This window comes from Taeniopygia guttata, chromosome 31 (genome assembly GCF_048771995.1).
Source record: "Taeniopygia guttata chromosome 31, bTaeGut7.mat, whole genome shotgun sequence".
NCBI classification, from domain to species: domain Eukaryota; kingdom Metazoa; phylum Chordata; class Aves; order Passeriformes; family Estrildidae; genus Taeniopygia; species Taeniopygia guttata.
In genome coordinates, this window is record NC_133056.1 from 3463567 (window position 1) to 3481645 (window position 18079).

The 18079-nt window shown below is 53.5% G+C and overlaps 1 protein-coding gene across 1 annotated transcript in view; it reads left to right on the top strand.

Moving 5' to 3' along the window:
* The window catches only part of LOC140681054 (class II histocompatibility antigen, B-L beta chain-like), a 33740-nt gene extending 17567 nt beyond the window's left edge, over positions 1–16173 (top strand). The window contains exon 5 of the mRNA XM_072920252.1: positions 16168–16173. Coding sequence (XP_072776353.1) covers positions 16168–16173 — 6 coding nt within the window. The remainder of the gene's footprint in view (positions 1–16167) is intronic.
* Positions 16174–18079: the final 1906 nt, after the last annotated feature.

The following is an 18079-nucleotide window of genomic DNA, read 5'->3' on the forward strand; positions in this document are numbered from 1 at the left end:
AGCGTTTCTGCCCCGTCCCCTGTCCAGCCCAGCCTGCCCCGTGTGCGCAGTGACCGCTGGCACGGGCTGCACTGGACACTGTGACCTGCTGGGGACACTGAGAGCTGCCCCGCTGTGACACTGCCCTTGGGATTTCACAGGCACCAAACAAACCCCAGCCAGCACCGCCCCTTGTCATGTCCCAGGCACCAGAGAGCATCAGAGCCAGCCCCACTCCTGGTGATGTCCCAGGCACCAGGGCACATCCCAGCCCTGTTCCTGGTGATGTCCCAGGCACCAGGGCACATCCCAGCCCCGCTCCTGGTGATGTCCCAGGCACCAGGGCACATCCCAGCCCCGCTCCTGGTGATGTCCCAGGCACCAGGGCACATCCCAGCCCTGTTCCTGGTGATGTCCCAGGCACCAGGGCACATCCCAGCCCTGTTCCTGGTGATGTCCCCCCATGCCCTACGAGTGTCCCAGGTGTGGGAAGAGCTCATCACACAGCTCAGCCTTGACCCAAAACCAGCAGAGGCACCACGAAGGGCGGCCCTGCGAGTGCCCCAGTGTGGGAAGAGCTCCGTGCGCTGCTCCAGCTCCATCCCCCACGGGAGGATCCGTGCTGGATGATCCCCAGTGAGCCCCGGTGGGCAGACCCGCAGTGACCCGTGGTGCTGCTGATCCATGCTGGGAAGACACCTGGCTGGGGGCTCCACATCCTCCTGGCCCCCCTGGCCTGGATTATCTTTTCATTTCTCTTTGCTCTTTCAAAACTCTAAAAAGCAGGTAAAAATAAAGATGTTGAGCTAAGACAAGGATGGGGACATGGGGGTGGTTCTTGCAGGGGATGGGGGGGATGCTGGGTTTGAGGGACTTGAGGGTTCCTGGGAGGGACCTGGGAGTTGCTCAGGGCTTTGGGCACCCCAGGCTGAGCGGCTCCAGTTGCACTGGGAAACCCTGGTGGAGGTTCTGGGCAGCTGGTCAAGGACCCCCTGCCCTGGAACTGTCCCCATGTGTCCCCATCCCATAGCCCGGTCCCCCTGCAGTGGCTGCCCCATTCCTTACTCCCCTTCCATACTCCCCTTGCCCCTGCCTGTTCCCATGTCCCCCCTATCCCGTTCCCGTCCTGCTCCCATCCCAATCCGGACCCCATTCTCGATCCCTGTACCGTATTCCCTGTCCCTGTCCCCATTCCCAGTCCTATTCCCTGTCCCCATTCCTGGTCCCTGTCCCCATTCCCTGTCTCTGTCACCACTCCCAGTCCCTGTCTCCATTCCCATTCCCCATTCCCTGTCCCCATTCCCATTCCCTGTCCCCATTCCCATTCCCTGTCCCCATTCCCAGTGAGACATGAATTTGGAAGAATTAAGAATTTTAGGAAGTTAAGATGATAGTTAAATTAGATGTTGCTGACTTAGTGGAAGTAGATAAATAGGCTTTGTTCATTGTTAACAGTAGCTGGATCTTAGATAAGATATCCAGGATCTATTAACTCATTGCTTCTCAGCTTTATGTTTGGGTAGCTGTGCTTATCATGAGAAACAGAATGTGACAAACAGATTTCAGGGACACAAAAACAGTTGCAGACTTCCCCTACTTTAGGAATCCATTAAGCACAGGAAAACGGCAAGGATTCATTTGTCACGTGTGCATGGGAAAGGCAGAAAGGTCAGAATGAGGAAGACTTATTTTACTTCTTCATTTTGGAGGCCCCTCCCCAAAATGGACCCCTGACTCATTTCAGGGAACAGAACTACACATGCTTAATAGCCTTTCTGCCAATTAGCATATGAAGCGGAGCAGAGGAAGTGACAGGGATATGAATATGCATTCATATTTTGTGTATTCAAGACTTCTGTCAATAAAAAAGCTTTGTAACACCTGTGATTTTTGCAGTGTGCATTAGGAAATTATCCCACGTACTGCCCTGCTGTCTCAATAAACATACACTTTCTAACTTTAAACTCTTAGAGAGTTTTTGTCCGTCTCGGTTGGATATCAATATTGGATCGATATTCATATTTTAGTAAATCATTATCGTAAAGAAGTCCTAGTATGTGTATTAACAAGTATTTTCCTAATATTCTAGCAATTATTCTTGCATTGCTTCAAGATATAAGTTAACTTTGCATAAGTTAATACTATTCAAAATCCATGTTCTGTTCCTATTATTATTTATTATACAAAGAAAAAAGGGGAAAGGGGTTGGATTGAGGGTACACCCTCCTCCCCTCTGAGTCTGTTCTCATGTTTTACAATAAATCCTACAACAGTACAATACAGCTGCCTAAAATATGGACACTGGAAACCACAGACCGCATTACAAATGATCACCTGCCTCATGGACAGTTCATAGAAGGACTTGATTTGTTTACAAATTATTTCTCATGTTTACAAACAGTTTTTCTGTTTACAGACTGTTTTCTGGGAGTTTGGTTTTTCTCCAAGGGATCAAGTGCTTAAAGGTTGTTTTTTAAAATTGGGTTTTTCTCTGAGGGCTAAATGGGCTCAGGGTTAAATAGCTTTCTGCTTTTAGAGATAAGTTCAATTTGTAACCGAGAAGCATTATGCCTGTGGCCTGAGTTCTCCCCTAACAGTTCCTGGAGGGGAATGCTGCAGCTCCAGTGTAAATTAGATGCACGCTGTCCTCTGTCACCATGTTTGTAAAGGGCCCTTGCAGATGGGTGACAGAGAACAATACACAGAATTTTATAAAGAAAAGAAAGGTGAGATGTTACCATGATTGACAGGGCTCTTGACCAATCAAATATCTCCCAAAACTGCAGGCACCTCACGGGCCAGAACCTGAAGGGGCGTGGAGCTCAAACCAATGAGAGCTTCCAGACCTGGTCTTTCAAATGCCCTGTGTAAGGGGGGGCGTGGGAAATAAAATCTCTCAGTTGCCCCATGAACTCGGGAGGAGCAGTCTTTGTCTCCTGTGCCCTCGCTGCCCCACCAGACCAAAGAGATGTTCACCAGGGCCCTCCCTGTTTGTGGCCGTCCAGTGCCGAGCTGAGCAGGCAGCCAGTTGTGTTTGCACGTGAGCTGCCACAGGAAGACACACAGCAGCTGGAGATTTGAATAGCAGGGCTTGGGCCAATTCTTTTTCTTTCAGAGTGCAAGAAAGACGCAAAAGCACAAGGAAACATGACAGTGTTTCGGTGGATTCTCTTTGTCCTGTGAAGTTGAGTAGCTGTTGGTGTTTCTGTGCTGCTGCTAATCCCTTCCATGAAAGAATCATTCTGGGAAGGAGCAACAACATCTGACACGCACCAAGTGTTGCCACCAGTTGCTCCAGGTGCTGCTACCAACAGCCCCTGTAGGACGCAGCACAGCCCCCAATGCACACCAAAAGCCAGGGAATCTCAGGAAAACGGGAAACTGGACAAGACAAACGCAGATCTGAACCAATGTGGTTAATCAAATGTTCTCAGTTTATTCGAGATAAGATGGTAGTTTATATAAGCTTCTACATAGTTTACAGAAACAAAGGCACTCTGATTGCTAGGCTAACACTGTTTACCTTTTCCTTAAAGTGGCTTGAGCCTTACACTATAAATGTATACTAATTCACACCCAGACAGCCCAGTGGTCCCCGTCACACCTTAATACTATTTCTATCTGCGCCCCAAGCTCTGAATTTCTAACTGCGTCAGAGGCTTGAAGGCCTCACAAGGCCCAAACCTGAGGCCTAGACTGGAGTAGCTCAAATCTCATAAATCATGTCCTCTTTTCCTGAAAAATGCTGCAACACACACCAGCTTTGGCTGCCCTCTGGCAGAGAAGCCCTTTTGGGGCACAGGTTTCTGGGGCAGCAGACGGGCACCGGTGCTGCCAGGGCTCGGGGGAACTCTGCTTCGGCGGGGACTGTGCCTCAGCGGCTGATGTCAGCGCTCCCCGGGCCCCAGGGTGTGAGCAGCATTCCTGCCCTGGCCCACACGTTCCTGGTCTGTGTCACACGGCCGTGCTTAGGATGGCCACCATGTGGGACGTGTCCTGAGGAGGCCGTGCCAGCTTCTGTGCAGGGCCCCGTGCCCTTCCCGCCGCGGCTGCGTCGGCAGCCCTGGGGGCTCCTGCTGCTCTGAGCCCGCAGAGCAGGGCAGCGTTTGCTGATGGTCTGAGCCGTTCCTAAAGATCCTGTTGGGCTGTCTGAGACACTTGGGGCAAGGCATTCCTTCCAACCTGGGCCACTCTGGGGGGCTGGGGGTGGCCCCAGGGCAGGTGGCAGTGCATGCAAGGGCCCTTTGTGACATGGTGCAGCATGGTCACCGTGGAATGGAACGGGACAGGGTATCCAAGGGCCCTTTGTGACACGGTGCAGCATGGCCACCGTGGCATGGAACGGGACAGGGTATCCAAGGGCCCTTTGTGACACGGTGCAGCATGGTCACCGTGGAATGGAACGGGACAGGGTATCCAAGGGCCCTTTGTGACATGGTGCAGCATGGTCGCCGTGGAATGGAATGGGACAGGGTATCCAAGGGCCCTTTGTGACATGCTGTGGCATAGGTGTTGGCAGTGACAAGGCCACGCCACAGTGCTCGGTGCACACGACAAGACAGGACGGGAGAGAGAGGTGCTGTGAGGAGCCCTCGCACAGCCACTCGTTCCTTGCTGACCCGGAGCTTTCCCAAGGTATTACTCCTGCAGGTGACCTCGTGGCCAGACCAGAGCACTTGGTGACTTCTGGCCTTCCTGTGGCATCTCTTCTGCAGCTGCCCTCGAGGGCAGACCGTGGCGTTTGCTTTGCACCGTCCTTGACAGGAGTCTCCTGTCCTTGTGGCTGGAGCCCCCAAGACCAGAGTGCAGGACTTGCTGTTCTGTAGCCTTGCCAAGACTTCACTCTTGCAGGTGCCCTCAAGGCACGACTGCAGCACTTGCTGACTCAGACCTTTCCCTTTTCACCTTCTGCAAGTAGCCATGAATCCAGGCAGTGACGCAGAGCACAGACCTGCGAGCGTGCCCAAGCTGGCTTTGGGGAAGGAGGAGAAAGAAGGCCCTGGAGCTGCCCCAGCACAGCAGCCTGAAGAGGTGGAGCAGTTCCAGCCACCACAGAAGGGTGAGTGGCAGAGCTGGGCCATAGTGCTGGTGCCTGCAGCCAGCTTGGCCCCATCCCGTCCCATCCCATCCCATCCCATCCCATCCCATCCCATCCCATCCCATCCCATCCCATCCCATCCCATCCCATCCCATCCCATCCCATCCCATCCGATCCCCTGGGGCCATGCCCATGGACAGGATGGAATAGGGGCCGGGCAGACACCCCACAGCCGTGCTCCATGCCCTGGGGCGGCGCGGGGCTGTCCCTGCCTGGGCAGCGCAGGGCTGGGCTGTGTTCTCCGGCCTCTCCCGCAGCCCCTCAGCTCGGGCTGCGCTCGCTCTTTGCCAGGTGCAGCCGTGCAGCGCACACGAGAGCAGGAACGCACCCGTGGCCGCTTCCGCAGAACAGCGCAGGTACCTGCAGCCATCCCCACCTGGGCTGGGCCTGCTGGCACTGCTCAGCCCAGCACTGTGCTCAGAGCACTCCGTGCAACATCCCGGGCTTCTTGCCCTTCTGCTACAGATGGTTTGCAAATTCACGAAGAGGATTCGGGAGGAAGAGAGCAGCGTCATGGGCACTGTTGTCAGAGCGTACTCTCCCATCTTCAAAACCAAGACCAGTGCTGCCCTGCTGGATATGCTTGTGCAGGAGGGTCCTTCCAGCCCAAAGCAAGTAAGCAGCCTGTGGCCTGGCTTTTCTCCTCCCAGCAATTGCTTGGCTTCCCAAGCCACGCCTGCTGCTCCCTGGAAGCCTTTGAGGCCATGGCAGTGTGGTGGCAAGGGAAGCACTTCTCTGGGGCAGCTGGGCACATTCCTTCCTCTGGCAGCTTTCCAAGTCTCCCCTGCCTTCTCCAGGTGCCTGCCATGGTGAGGTACATCCTCGTGGCCAATGAGTTTCCTGAGTACAATCTGTACAGGCCCCTTCTGGATCTGACAGAGGCACAGCCCTGTGACGTGGTGATGGCTCTCCTGCGTGTGGCCCCAGTGTGTGACAGGTACGGGGCCCACGTGTCCACAAGGCTCAGCAGCCCTTCACCCTGTACAGCCTGTCCCAGGTGTCTGACAAACAGAGAATTCCAGGGCCCTCTGGCTGCTCCCTTTGCAAGCCCTGGCCCCTGCCAGCCCCCCAGCGTGCTGCCATGCTTCCCCCTGCCCCACAGGGGCCAGTCCCCACAGGGCTGGGCTGCCTGCGTGCTGCCAGTGAGGGGCAGTGGGCAGAGGCAGGGCTGGCAGCCAGCTCAGCTCCCCGCTGCCACCCAGGCCACGCTGTTGTGTCCCAGACTCCTCTGAGACAGAGCTCTGACCCCACAGAGCTGCTTTGGCCATGTGGAAGAGCATGATGTGCTCGCCCAGGACTGCAGAGCCGGCCATGCTCGTACTCCTCGATGTGCTGGGGAGCTGGCCAGAGCACAGCACGTGCACCTCCGATGGGGACCACAGGGCTGTCCTTGCCCTGGCTGTGAGTTTCTGCCTTTGCTGGCCCCAAGGCCACCCCTCCAGCAGCTCTCCATCCTCCCTCCCCCACGGCGTCTCCCTGCCTCAGGTGCTGGGCTGAAACCTGGCCTCGGGACAGCTTCAGGGCCACCAGACCCGGTGCTCCCCCTGTGTCTCTCCGGACCTCTCCCTACTGTGCTTGGGCCCTGCCACACGGACACCTCGGCACTGAGCGCTGTCTCGGGCTGCTCTGTCCTTTGCAGGCAACTGTGGTGCTGTGGAAGATCCTCCAGCTGCCCTGTGTCCCACAGATGGTGACCGTGTATTTCCCCCGCCTGTTTGTCCATCTGCTCTTCCAAGTGCTCTTCAGCACTCTGGATATGCCAGAGGAGGTCGATACCTTCTGGGAAGGATGCCAGCAGCAACACGGCCATGCCTCCAACCCCAGAAGGTGCTCCATGCCAGTCCTCCTGTCCTTGCCAAATCCCTGGGCAGGGGCCAGTGCTCCCAGCGTGACCTGGGCTTTGCTCTGCGCACAGCTTTGCAGAGAAGACCATGAAGGCCCTGCTCTGCCAACTGCACTATGAGGATGTGGTGGTGGCCATGGAAGACAAGCGTGGCTGGGACACACTGCTCTGTGCTGACACTCACCACTGTGCTGTGGGCGTGCTGGCCAGGTGAGACCCCCTGCTCCCCAGCTGTCCCCGGCATGTGTGCCCTGTGCCCCAGGTGCCCCACACAGTCCCCGTGGCTGTGGGCCAGAAGGCCTTGTCACCAAGGGACGGCCAAGGAGGCTGAAAAAGGCTGGGAGAGGAGTGTGCCCAAGAGCAGAAACCTCCCAGAGGGCTCAGCTGCCCCTTGCAGGGTGGTGGAGAAAGGCCAGACCTCTGTGAGTCAGTCCTGGGAGACGTTTGCCCCCACTGGCTCAGGGGTTTGGCTTCTATTTCCTCCTGTCAGAGAAATGCACCGTGCATCCGAAGCCGTGTGTTCCGCGATTGCATTCCAGCTGCTCGGGCTGCTCAGCAAAGACACGCCATGCCGGGATTTGGCCGCCCTGGCGTTCCTTGTGGAGGTGAGCCTGAAGGCCAGCGCTGCCTCGCTCAGCTGCCTCCCGGCTCTCTGCCCTCTCTTGGCCGCAGTGCCTGGGACGGTGCCCGCGCCCTGTGCTGCTGCCTGGGCCCGGCCCTGTGCGGTTCTGGGCTCCTGCCGGCCGCTCCCCTGTCACTGCCCTGTGCCTTTCAGGGCCTCGAGTGCCTGGACTTGAGTGAACGCGGTGCTGACAGAGTCCTGCAAATCTTGTCAAGGCACCTGAGGAGCGAGTGCAAGGAGAGGCGTCACCTGGCGCTCAGGGCCCTTCTCGAGCTCATCAAGGATCTCTCAATGGTGAGAAGGGGCAGGGGCAGAGGCTGCGCTCAGGAATGCAGTCGCTTGGGCTTGGCTGGGCTTTGGGCGCTGGGCCAGCTGCTCCCAGCTCTCCTGCCTCCCGCTTCAGCTGCCCAAGTGCTTTGGAACAGCCCTTTGGCCTCTAGGCCCTGCAGCAGCAGGATGGCATTTCACAAACTTGTGTTCCTCACAGAGAGAAAAAATGTGGAGCCTGACTGAAAGTCTTGTGGAGCTCCTGTGGGATGCGGATGGAGAGACAGCATGACAGTCATGCTCCTCAGCTGTATCATCTTGGACAAGGACATGCTGACACCCAGCCCCATCACACTGCAGCTGGTTGAGGCGCTCCTGCCACTCCTTGACCACGTAAGGCTCACTGCCCCCAGCCACGGCCACTGGCTGCTGCCCAGACACTTTGTGCCCTGTGGGTTTGCAGGCCTGCACCAAGCTGAGCCCTGTGCAGCCAATGCTGAGGTCTTTTTTTCTTCCCTTCATACAGAACAATAGCCAAGTGCAGCTGCTCTCCATACTGCTCTTCTGAACTTTTATGACTTTTCCACAGGAAAATGAAAAAGAGGCTCTGAAGGCACACGTGCGCCAGAGCCTGCTGCCACTCTCCTTCCACTGCCATGATGAGAACCAGCGAGTGGCAGAGGTGAGGACTCGGCAGCTGCTGCTGTTCCCCTGGCAGGGGCTGGGCTGCCTCCTGCCCTGGCACCTCGCAGGCTGCAGCCTCCTCCAGGCCTTGGCACAGGGACGGGTCCTGCGCCCTGGGCTGTGGGGCCATCTCCGCGTCTCTGCTGCTCTCCAGGCTTCTCAGGAAACGCTGCTTTGTGTGGCCGAGTTCCTCAAGAGGAGGGATCTTGAAAAGCTGGTGAAGAACCAGGAGCTGTGGAAGTTCACCGAGTGCCTGGTAAGGAGGGCCGGGAAGCCGCAGCCCCAGCCTGGAGAAGCCCCCTGAGCGCGGTGCTCGGTGTGCGGGCTGGCAGCTGTGCCCCTGCCCGCTGCTGCAGCCCGAGGCCGCGCGGGCTCTGCTCCAGGCTCCTGCGGCCCGAGCCGGGTGCCCATGGAGCCCCGGCCCGGCGGGGCTGCGGGGCCAACCCTTCCCTCCTGCCGCTCTCTGCAGCTGGCAGAGGACAGCAGCAGCGTGGCCGAGCACCTGCGCCGGGCCCTGCCCTACCTGCAGAGCCCACAGGAGCCCCTGCGAGAGGCGCCGTCAGGTTCATGGGTGAGCCACGAGCCGGGCCAGGAGGGCGTGTGGGCACAGGGCTGGCAGCGCCGCTGGCAGGGAGCTGTGCCGCTGGGCCTGACAGGCTCTGTGTTCCCAGGGACGGCCGGGAGGAGCTTGAGGGGGCAGCAGGAAAAGCTCCAGCTGATCCTCAAAGGTGAGACAGGGCAGCGGGCTGCCAGCGGGGGCTGCCGGGGCGAGCTGCAAGCCCTGCCCCGGCTGTGGAGAGCTCTGCTCTCCTAGGTAGAGCACACAGAGATTTCAGGGACACGTGGGGGATGCGTGGCCAGCAGCTACGGGCTGTCACACTGACATTTCTGTGGTGTCACACTGACATCTCTGAGATGTCACACTGACCCTGTGATGTCACACAGACATCTCTGTGAGGTCACACGGATATCTCTGTGATGCAACACAGCTCTCTGTGATGTCACACAGCTCTTTGTGATGTCACACTGTCATCTCCGTGACATCACACTGCTCTCTCTGATGTCACTCGAACATCACTGTGATGGCACACTGACTGTATGAGGTCACACAGCTTTTTGTGATGTCACACAGACATCTCTGTGATGTCACACTGACATCTCTGTGATGTCACACACTCTCCTGTGATGTCACGCTGAGCTTTGAGGTCACACAGCTTTTTGTGATGTCACACAGATATCTCTGTGATGTCACACAGCTATCTGTGATGTCACACTGACATCTCTGTGACGTCACACAGATATCTCTGTGATGTCACTCGGACATCATTGTGATGTCACACTGACCCTATGAGGTCACACAGCTTTTTGTGATGTCACAGAGCTCTCAGTGATGTCAAACTGAAATCTCTGTGATGTCACACTGAGATCTCTGTGACATCACACAGCACTCTGTGATGTCACACAGGATCTGTGATGTCACATGGATGACTCTGTGATGTCAAACATGACCTGTGATGTCACATAGCCCCTGTGATGTCACACAGCTCTCTGTGATGTCACACAGGATCTGTGATGTCACACAGCCCCTGTGATGTTACACAAGTCTCTGTGATGTCACACAGCTCTCTGTGATGTCACACAGCACTCTGTGATGTCACATGGATGTTTCTGTGATGTCACACAGGATCTGTGATGTCACTCAGGACCTGTGATGTCACACAGGATCTGTGATGTCACACAGCTCTTTGTGTTGTCACTCAGGACCTGTGATGTCACACAGCCCCTGTGATGTTACACAGATCTCTGTGGTGTCTCACAGCCCCTGGTCTCTCACTGTGGTTGTTTATCTGTCTTCCAGCCCTTGAAGCCAAACGTGAAGATTACAGCCCATCCTCTACTAAGCTGGAAATTCAGGCAATTTTTGGACAGAGATGTGCAGAACTAAGGTCATCTCCTGAATTCAGAGAACCAGGCTCCCAAGCAGAGTACCAGGAGACAGTGAAGAGAGCAGCAGGACTCAATGTCACTGGAGCTCCAGGCACACCTGATGCTGGCCACAGCTGTGCCTGCTGCAAGCTCCCATAGCTGCTGCCTTCCCCCTCCCTGTTGACAGCTCCCTCCCTCCAGCCCTCAAATGCTGCCCATTCCCTTTTTTTGGCCCCCATCTCATCCCTTCCCTTTCCCTTCCATTAATAAACCGTTTGGTTTCTCCCCCTTACCTGCATCTCTGTGGAGCTGAAGCGGCACAAATCCCGGGCCCTGGGACACACAGGCCCCTGCTGCTGTTCTCTTCCACGCCGTGTTCTGTGCACACACACAGAGGAACGAGGGCAGATCAGGCTGGAAAGGTGCCTGTGCTGAAGGTGCAGTTCCACAACCCTGTGGAGTTGCAGATCCTGCTGAGCAGCCTGGAGCCCCTGGAATTTGGAAGAGCCAAGCTGAGTATGCTCTGAAGGCAGCTGTGAGGGATTCCATGGCAAGCTTCCACGGAGGGCAAAGGAGCTTGGAATGCTGGAAGTTTTCAGGAATAGCTTGCTGAAAGCTCAGCAGTGCTCCATCCCTGCACAGGATCAGGGAGAGGGCAGAACCAGCCACCATCCGGGCTTAGCAGGGAGCTTTGGGTGTGCCTGAGGGCAAAGGAAGCAGCAGCGCGGTGCCCCAGACTGGGACGCGCGACCCTGCCAGTGCCCGGAGCGCTGTCAGGCAGTGCCGGGATCCCGGCTGTGGTTCTGGTGCCCACAAGTGAGGAATGGCAGCCCCAGGCTCAGAGCCAGTCAGAAAGCCAAGCAAGTGAGAGCAGAGGGAGGGCACCCTTCCAGTCTCTCTTGGGCATGGCCGCAAAACAGCCCCTGCTGCTTCTTCCTCCGCCTGTGCTTGGGCTGTGCTGGTGGCAGAGGCAGCCAGGCTGTGCTCTGCCTTCCAGAGCCTGTTGGGAGCGGGCATGAAAAGCGCTGTGTGCACAGCGGAGAGGCCTGGAAGGTGCTGGCAAGAGCGTCCTGCGGGAGCAGGGCTCTGGGCTCTGGCTGGGAACAGCCTGGTCTTGGTGCCGTGGGCGCAGGCAGGAGTTGAGGCAGGTGAAGAGGCACTGAGCAGCTTGTGTTTGTAGAGGGCCTGGGGCTGCCCGTCTGAGCCTCCACCTGGAAAGGCACTTGAGGGAATAGGAGCTAGAGCTGGAGTACCTGTCCTGAAAGGACATGAAGTCCTTCAGCCTTGCCAGTGTTTCCTAAGGGTGTGTTGGTGTTGAGCAGAAAAGCTGCACATTTGGGGAAATGTCTTTGGAGGACAGGGGCTTGCTTCTCAAGGAAAGTGCTTCCCAGGGAGCTCCCAGTGAGGCAGGTGCAAGTGTCCCCCTTTGGCTCTCTGTGCTCCTTTCAGTCCTTGAGGCCCGCTGCACTTGGCAGAGGGGCAGGGGAAGGGAGAAGGCTGTGAAGAGCAGGTTTGGCATCCACCTGGACCTGCAGAGACCAACCCAAGCACCTGCAGCAGCGTGTGTTACCCCCCCTTTGGACAGAGGGTTGAGCAGAACCATCTCTGTCCAGCTGTGAGCCCCAAAGCTCTCTGTGGGAGCTGTGAATTAAAAGGCCTTTACACACTCATGTTTCACATCTTCCCTGTCTGCTGTGTTTCAGCTCTTGGCAAGATGCATTTGCCTCCTGCTTGCTGGGAGCTGCTGTGGCCCAGGGCCAGCACAGACTGGGCTGGGTGGGCCAGGCAGTGTGGTGGAGAGTCTTGGCTGATCTTGGTGTGTGCCTGGCCTCAGAAAAGGCTTGGAAGGTTTTGCTGCTGGCTGTGTCACGGGTGCTGCGTGGACACGAGACAGCCGCTCCTGTCCCGCTGGGTCCCAGCAGTGCCTGGCAGCCGTCCTGCATCCACGTCAGGATGCTGGCCAAGAGAGGCCCTGGAAGCTGAGGCAGCTGATTTGAAGCTTTTGCAGGCGCCCACAGGTCAAGGCCAACAGTGTTCCCTCAGGATACAGCATTCCTGAGGGGCTTCCCCAGAGCTGCCTGATGCCACCCACTCCTTGTGCCACCAGTTGCTTTCCTGTGGAAGGTTCTACCTTCCCCAAGAGCACAGAGGGAGCTGGAGAAAGAGCTTGCCAGGCTGCTCTTGATCCTTTACCAGCAGCCCTGGGTGAGCAGAGTAGTCCCAGCTGAGCGCAGATGTGCCAATGGAACAGCCGTGCACAGGAAGGCTCGGTGGGAAGGATGATCCAGGATCCATAGGCCTGGCAGCCTGAGCTTGCTGCCGGGGAAGGCCTTGGAGCAGAATCCTCCTGAGTGCCATCCCACGGCACGTGCAGGGAGCCAGGGTGTCTGCTGGAGGGAGGGAAACTCTGCGGAGGGACAGGGACAGCTGAGGGTCCTGGCAGGATGTTGAGGGTTTCTGTGCAGTGTTTGCAGGGTGTTGGTGTTGGAGGTGTGTTGGGGAAGGAGTTGTCTGGGAGGTGAGAGGTCTAGGCTGGAATTTGAGTCCATTTGAAGGCAGCATCTGTGGTTTGGCACAGCTTTGCTTATGGGGCGCAGAAAGAATATCTGTGACTGTTTCTGTTCATGGTCCTGATTCTGCTGCAAGGAACAAGAGGGGAGAGCTGTACTTTATTGGCCACTTATGTGAGAACCCCGGGATTTATTCGGGGCTCTCGTGTGGTGGTAAAGTCTCTCCTCCCACCTTTGCTTGCAAAGAAAAACTCCGCAGCCTCTTGTTGTTCGGTCTCAAGGCAGTTTATTGCTCGTTATCTAAAAGATTGTCTTCGCCCGCTGCGGCTGCCTAGGTCAGTGGCCCAGGCAGAAACACACACACACTCCTGACACCCTCACTGTCCGGTGTCTCCGTCGTCTCTCTCCCCACCCAGGGCTGCTGCTATCTTTTATATGATATATTACGTGTTATATGTTTACAGATTTTCCCCAATACCTACTATCTATGTTACAATGTGCTTTTCTACTCTAAACCAATCTGTGAGTGCCAACATCACCAAGAACATGGAGGTAAGGAAGAAGAAGGAGGAAGAACAGGATCAGGCCACTTTCCTCCATCTTAGAACACCTGACCCCGCTGTACAAAGTAAAACCCCCCTGTACAGGTGTTAAACCCCCCCTGTACAATACTAAAAATGTTTCCCCTCTAATTTGTGACTACTTTTACTATACCATCTAACCCTCTGTGACCGCTTGTTCCACCTTCAAAGTTGGTAACTCATTCCATGGCTCAAAGTCAAAATCACAGCTGTTTTCAGCTGCTTGCCAGGGTCTAAAATGCTTCTGACCAAGGCCTGGAACCTCTTAAAATGTCTGAGGGACATTTTGAGTTCCGACATCTCCCCTCTCTGTTTGAACCAGAAACACCTGCTTTACCATGTTGTTCAAGGCCTTTCGAATACACATGAAAATGCATGGCAGAACAAGCAGAAGAACTACAAGCCCTATAAGAATATAAAATGCTATTTTCAAAAGTTCTTTCCACAATGGTGAGAGATCAAAAAAGCCAAACAAATCATCCCACCAGGACCCCGTAACTTTGTTCAATTTGCTAATACTATTTTGTATTTGTTTTATATTTTCATGAATAGATTTTGAATGATCGGACAAGTTCATGCAGCACATCCCCTCAAATTCCTCACATCCGTGCCCATGTGTCAGCAGCAGATAATCAATTGCCGCCCTGTTTTGAAGCACTGCTTGCCTTGCACTGCTGATGTCTGTTAACATGTCACTCAGTGCAAACGAAATGGCACGACTGTGTTTGCTCAACCAACATGCTATATGATCCAATTGTGTCAAGGCCGCCCCTGATGCTGTTTGGGGTGAGAAAATTGCTACTGCAATTCTCTGAGCCTTGTCCCAGGTATAAACATCATCATCACAATTTGGACTATATTGTTCAAGGGATCTTTTTTCCCTTTGTGTCTGCTCCTTTAAAGTTTTCAAATCAGGTGTTAGCAGTGAGAGTTCCCCAATGCTGCATGGACCACCCTTGATTTTTGCAGGGATAGCAGGTCAAATTCTGTCCCCGCAAATGAAAAACATTCCCTTCGGTAAAGTGGCTGGGTGTTGAAGGGATGGTTTGCTTGTCATTTTGGTGTAATTGCACCAAGATGACGCATTTTTATAAAAAAGCTGATTTGGAGTGACATCTATCGTATGATTATCTGTCTTTGCCACTCCTGATGAATCAAATTTGATGCACCATTTCATTTTTGTTGACCCGAAAATGTCCAATTCCGGAGGTTCCAAGTGAGCCACAGGAAGGTACTGTGTCCAAACAGGCCATCCTTCCACAGGATCTGAAAAAGTTTTCAGAATCTTTGGAGGGACGTCTTTTGGAATTGGCCATTCCTTCACTGGCACACCTACCAACCATGTTGAAAATGGTTTCCCCGGCTTCGAATGAGTCAGACAAATGCTGTCCAGACCCGCTGCCTTTGCCAAAGTTTCCCACACATTTTCCCTTGGTTGTTTCATGGGAAAGTCTATCCCATTGCACAAGGCAATAGGCAAGAGAATGAAGCACATGAACATTATCTGTCTGAATCCCATGTCCATGCCCCCAACCTCTGTGAGAGACCTTGCAACACCCAAACAACACTTGATTTCCCAGGAAAAAGAAAACCCCCCAAGTCTCTGGGTGATCAATCATTGTCTGATGTGACGTCTGCAGCGTCGTTGTCTGCCTTCGCCTGCGTGCTTGCTTCTCTGCTTCTCGGGTCCACTGGCGTCTGCACCCGATAAGGTTTCACGTGCCTTGCTGACACCCACTTCGGTCCTTGCCCTGTGGAAACACAAGTGAAACCCTTGCCCCAAGTTATTAATGTAAATGGGCCTTCGATTTGTCCTGACTCTGGGTTTCTGATCAAAACTAAAGGATTTTCCCTTAGCTTTGCTTGTGTGCTGTTTGCGAAGTGCCTAACAATTGGTGGAGTGGGTTCTGAAAAGGAACCATTTAAAAAATTCAACACATGCAGAGCTTTGTTCAACCGCATGTGCGGTGTTGCGCCTGCTTCCCCCCTTTTCTGTTTATCCAAGAGGGATTTCAGGGTGTGATCTGTTCTTTCAATGATTGCTTGACCTGAGGGAGAATAAGGAATATCAAAAATGTGTTTGACTCCCCATTTTTTCAGAAATTTGTCAAGCACCTTGCCTGTGTAAGTTGGACCGTTATCTGTTTTTATTTCTTTTGGCACCCCTAGTGATGCAAATGCTTGTAGAAAATGTCTGCAGGCATGTTCTGCGGTCTCCCCTGTATGTAATGATGCAAAAATTGCCCCTGAAAATGTGTCAACTGAAACATGAATGTTTTTGAGCCTCCCAAAGGATGGATATTTTGTGAAATCAGCTTGGCACAGATGAAGACTCTGCAATCCCCTCGGACTGACAGCCCCTGTAGATGCAGGGGGCTGTACAAGCTGGCAATCTGGGCAAGCACTGACGATTTCCTTTGCCTGACTTTTAGAAAGGCGAAAGGATTCCATCAATCCCTGTGCATTTTGGTGGAAAAATGCATGGCTAATTTTGCTTGCCCAGAAATGTCTGGTAATGTCTGTGATATGGTCATTGTGAGTCTATCTGCGTGAGCATTCCCTTCTGCTAAAAACCCTGGAAGTGAGGAATGTGCCCTGATATGTGCTACAAAATATTTGTGTTCTCTGATTTCTAAGATTGTTCTCATGCATGATAGGTATGAATATAAAATTTCATTGTCTGTGTGTTTCAAAAGTGATCCCTCTAATCGTTTGACCACATTTGCAACATATTCTGAATCTGTGATCAGGGAGGGGTTCCTGAAACAACTGAAAAACCCTGACCACTGCTGCCAGTTCTACAATTTGTGGTGAACCCTGTACCATTTTAATATCTGATTCCCATTCCCCTGTTTTTGGATTTTGCCATGTGACCACCGATTTATGAGTTTTTCCCGAACCATCGGTGAACACTGTCACCCCTTCCACTGGTTCCTGGCTTATTTTTGGTTTTTCTCTGAAACTTATTTTTGCATTTAACATTCTGTGAGCTAGAAAATGAACTGCACAAAATCCTGGATACTGTAACAAAGCAATTGCAAAATCTTGTGATTTTTGCATCGCCCACTCAAAGTATTTTTTCTTTAAAGGTAAATCAATGATTGAGAAATCTCTGCCTGACATTGCCAGCAACCTAGTTCTCACCTTAATAACAGTCTGAGCTATCATCTCTAAATCTGTGAGAACTGTTTTTGAGGGCCTGTAAGTTAAAAAAACCCACTCTATCAAAAAAAGAGGGTCCATTTGAGATAAATCCCACTGAAAAATCAACCCATACAACTGTGCTGTTTCCCCCAGCACTGCCAAATTAAAAGGCAGTGATTCCACAAAGCGATGTGCTTGTCTCTGTTGAATCATGTCTGTGATCTATTCAAGATCTTTTCGTGCTTCAGGTGTCAGAGTTCTGGGAGATTCGATGTTGTTGTCCCCTCTCAAGAGGTCGAGCAATGACGAGATGTCATCATTGGTGATTCCCAGGATCGGTCTCATCCAGGTGATCTCCCCCAAAAGCTGCTGCAAGTCCTGCAGACTGGTGACCTTTGTGTTGATTTCCAGTTTCTGTGGCCTTATTGTTTGCTTTCTGATCTTCCATCCCAGGTATTTCCAAGGTGCAATTTCTTGTATTTTTGGTGCACTGATTTCCAGTCCTGCTTTTTGCATCTGTGCAATCACACAGTCACAAACTTTCTGCACCTCCTGTTTTGTTGGTGCTGCAATGAGCAAATCGTCCATGTAATGAATAATTTTTGGTTTTGGATGTTTCTCTCATGCTGGATGCAAAGCTTGGGCCACGTACCATTGGCAAATACTCAGAGAATTTTTGAGTCCCTGTGGAAGGACTGTCCAATGGTAACTTTGCAGGGGTTCTTCTCTGTTGATGCTTGGGACAGAAAATGCAAAACGTGGAGCATCATCTGGATGAAGTGGAATGCTGAAAAAACAGTGCTTGAGATCAATGATCACAAGCGACCAATCTCTCGGGATCATTGAGAGAGATGAAAGTCCCAGCTGGAGTGGTCCCATGTCTTCGATGACCTCGTTGATCTTCCTGAGATTGTGAAACAGTCCCCAAGACCCTGAAGTTTTCTTGCGAATGACGAACACTGGGGAATTCCGTGGGCTGTCTGTGGGTTTGATGTGTCCCTCCTGCAGCTGTTCCTGGACCAGCTTTTTCAAGGCACTCAATTTCTTTCGCTCAAGGGGCCACTGATCCACCAAATGGGATCATTTGTTTTCCAAGTCAGTTTCAGAATGGTGAGTGCCACAGTGACCTCTGTTAAAAATCCAACTCTAATTTCAGTCCCCACTGTGCCAAAAGATCCCTCCCCCACACTGTGATGGGCTTCTGCACGATGAAAGGACGGATGACTGCTGTTTTTCTTCCCGGGCCTGTGACAACAATTGCATGCTTACTCTGCATGCATAGGGAACATCCCCCTATGCCTGTGAGAGAGCCCAAAGGTGCAACCAAGTCCCATTCCCTGGGCCAAAAAATGTATGAAATGACTGTAACATCTGCTCCTGTGTCTAGCATTCCTGTGATGGCAATTGTTTTTTCATTACAAGTCA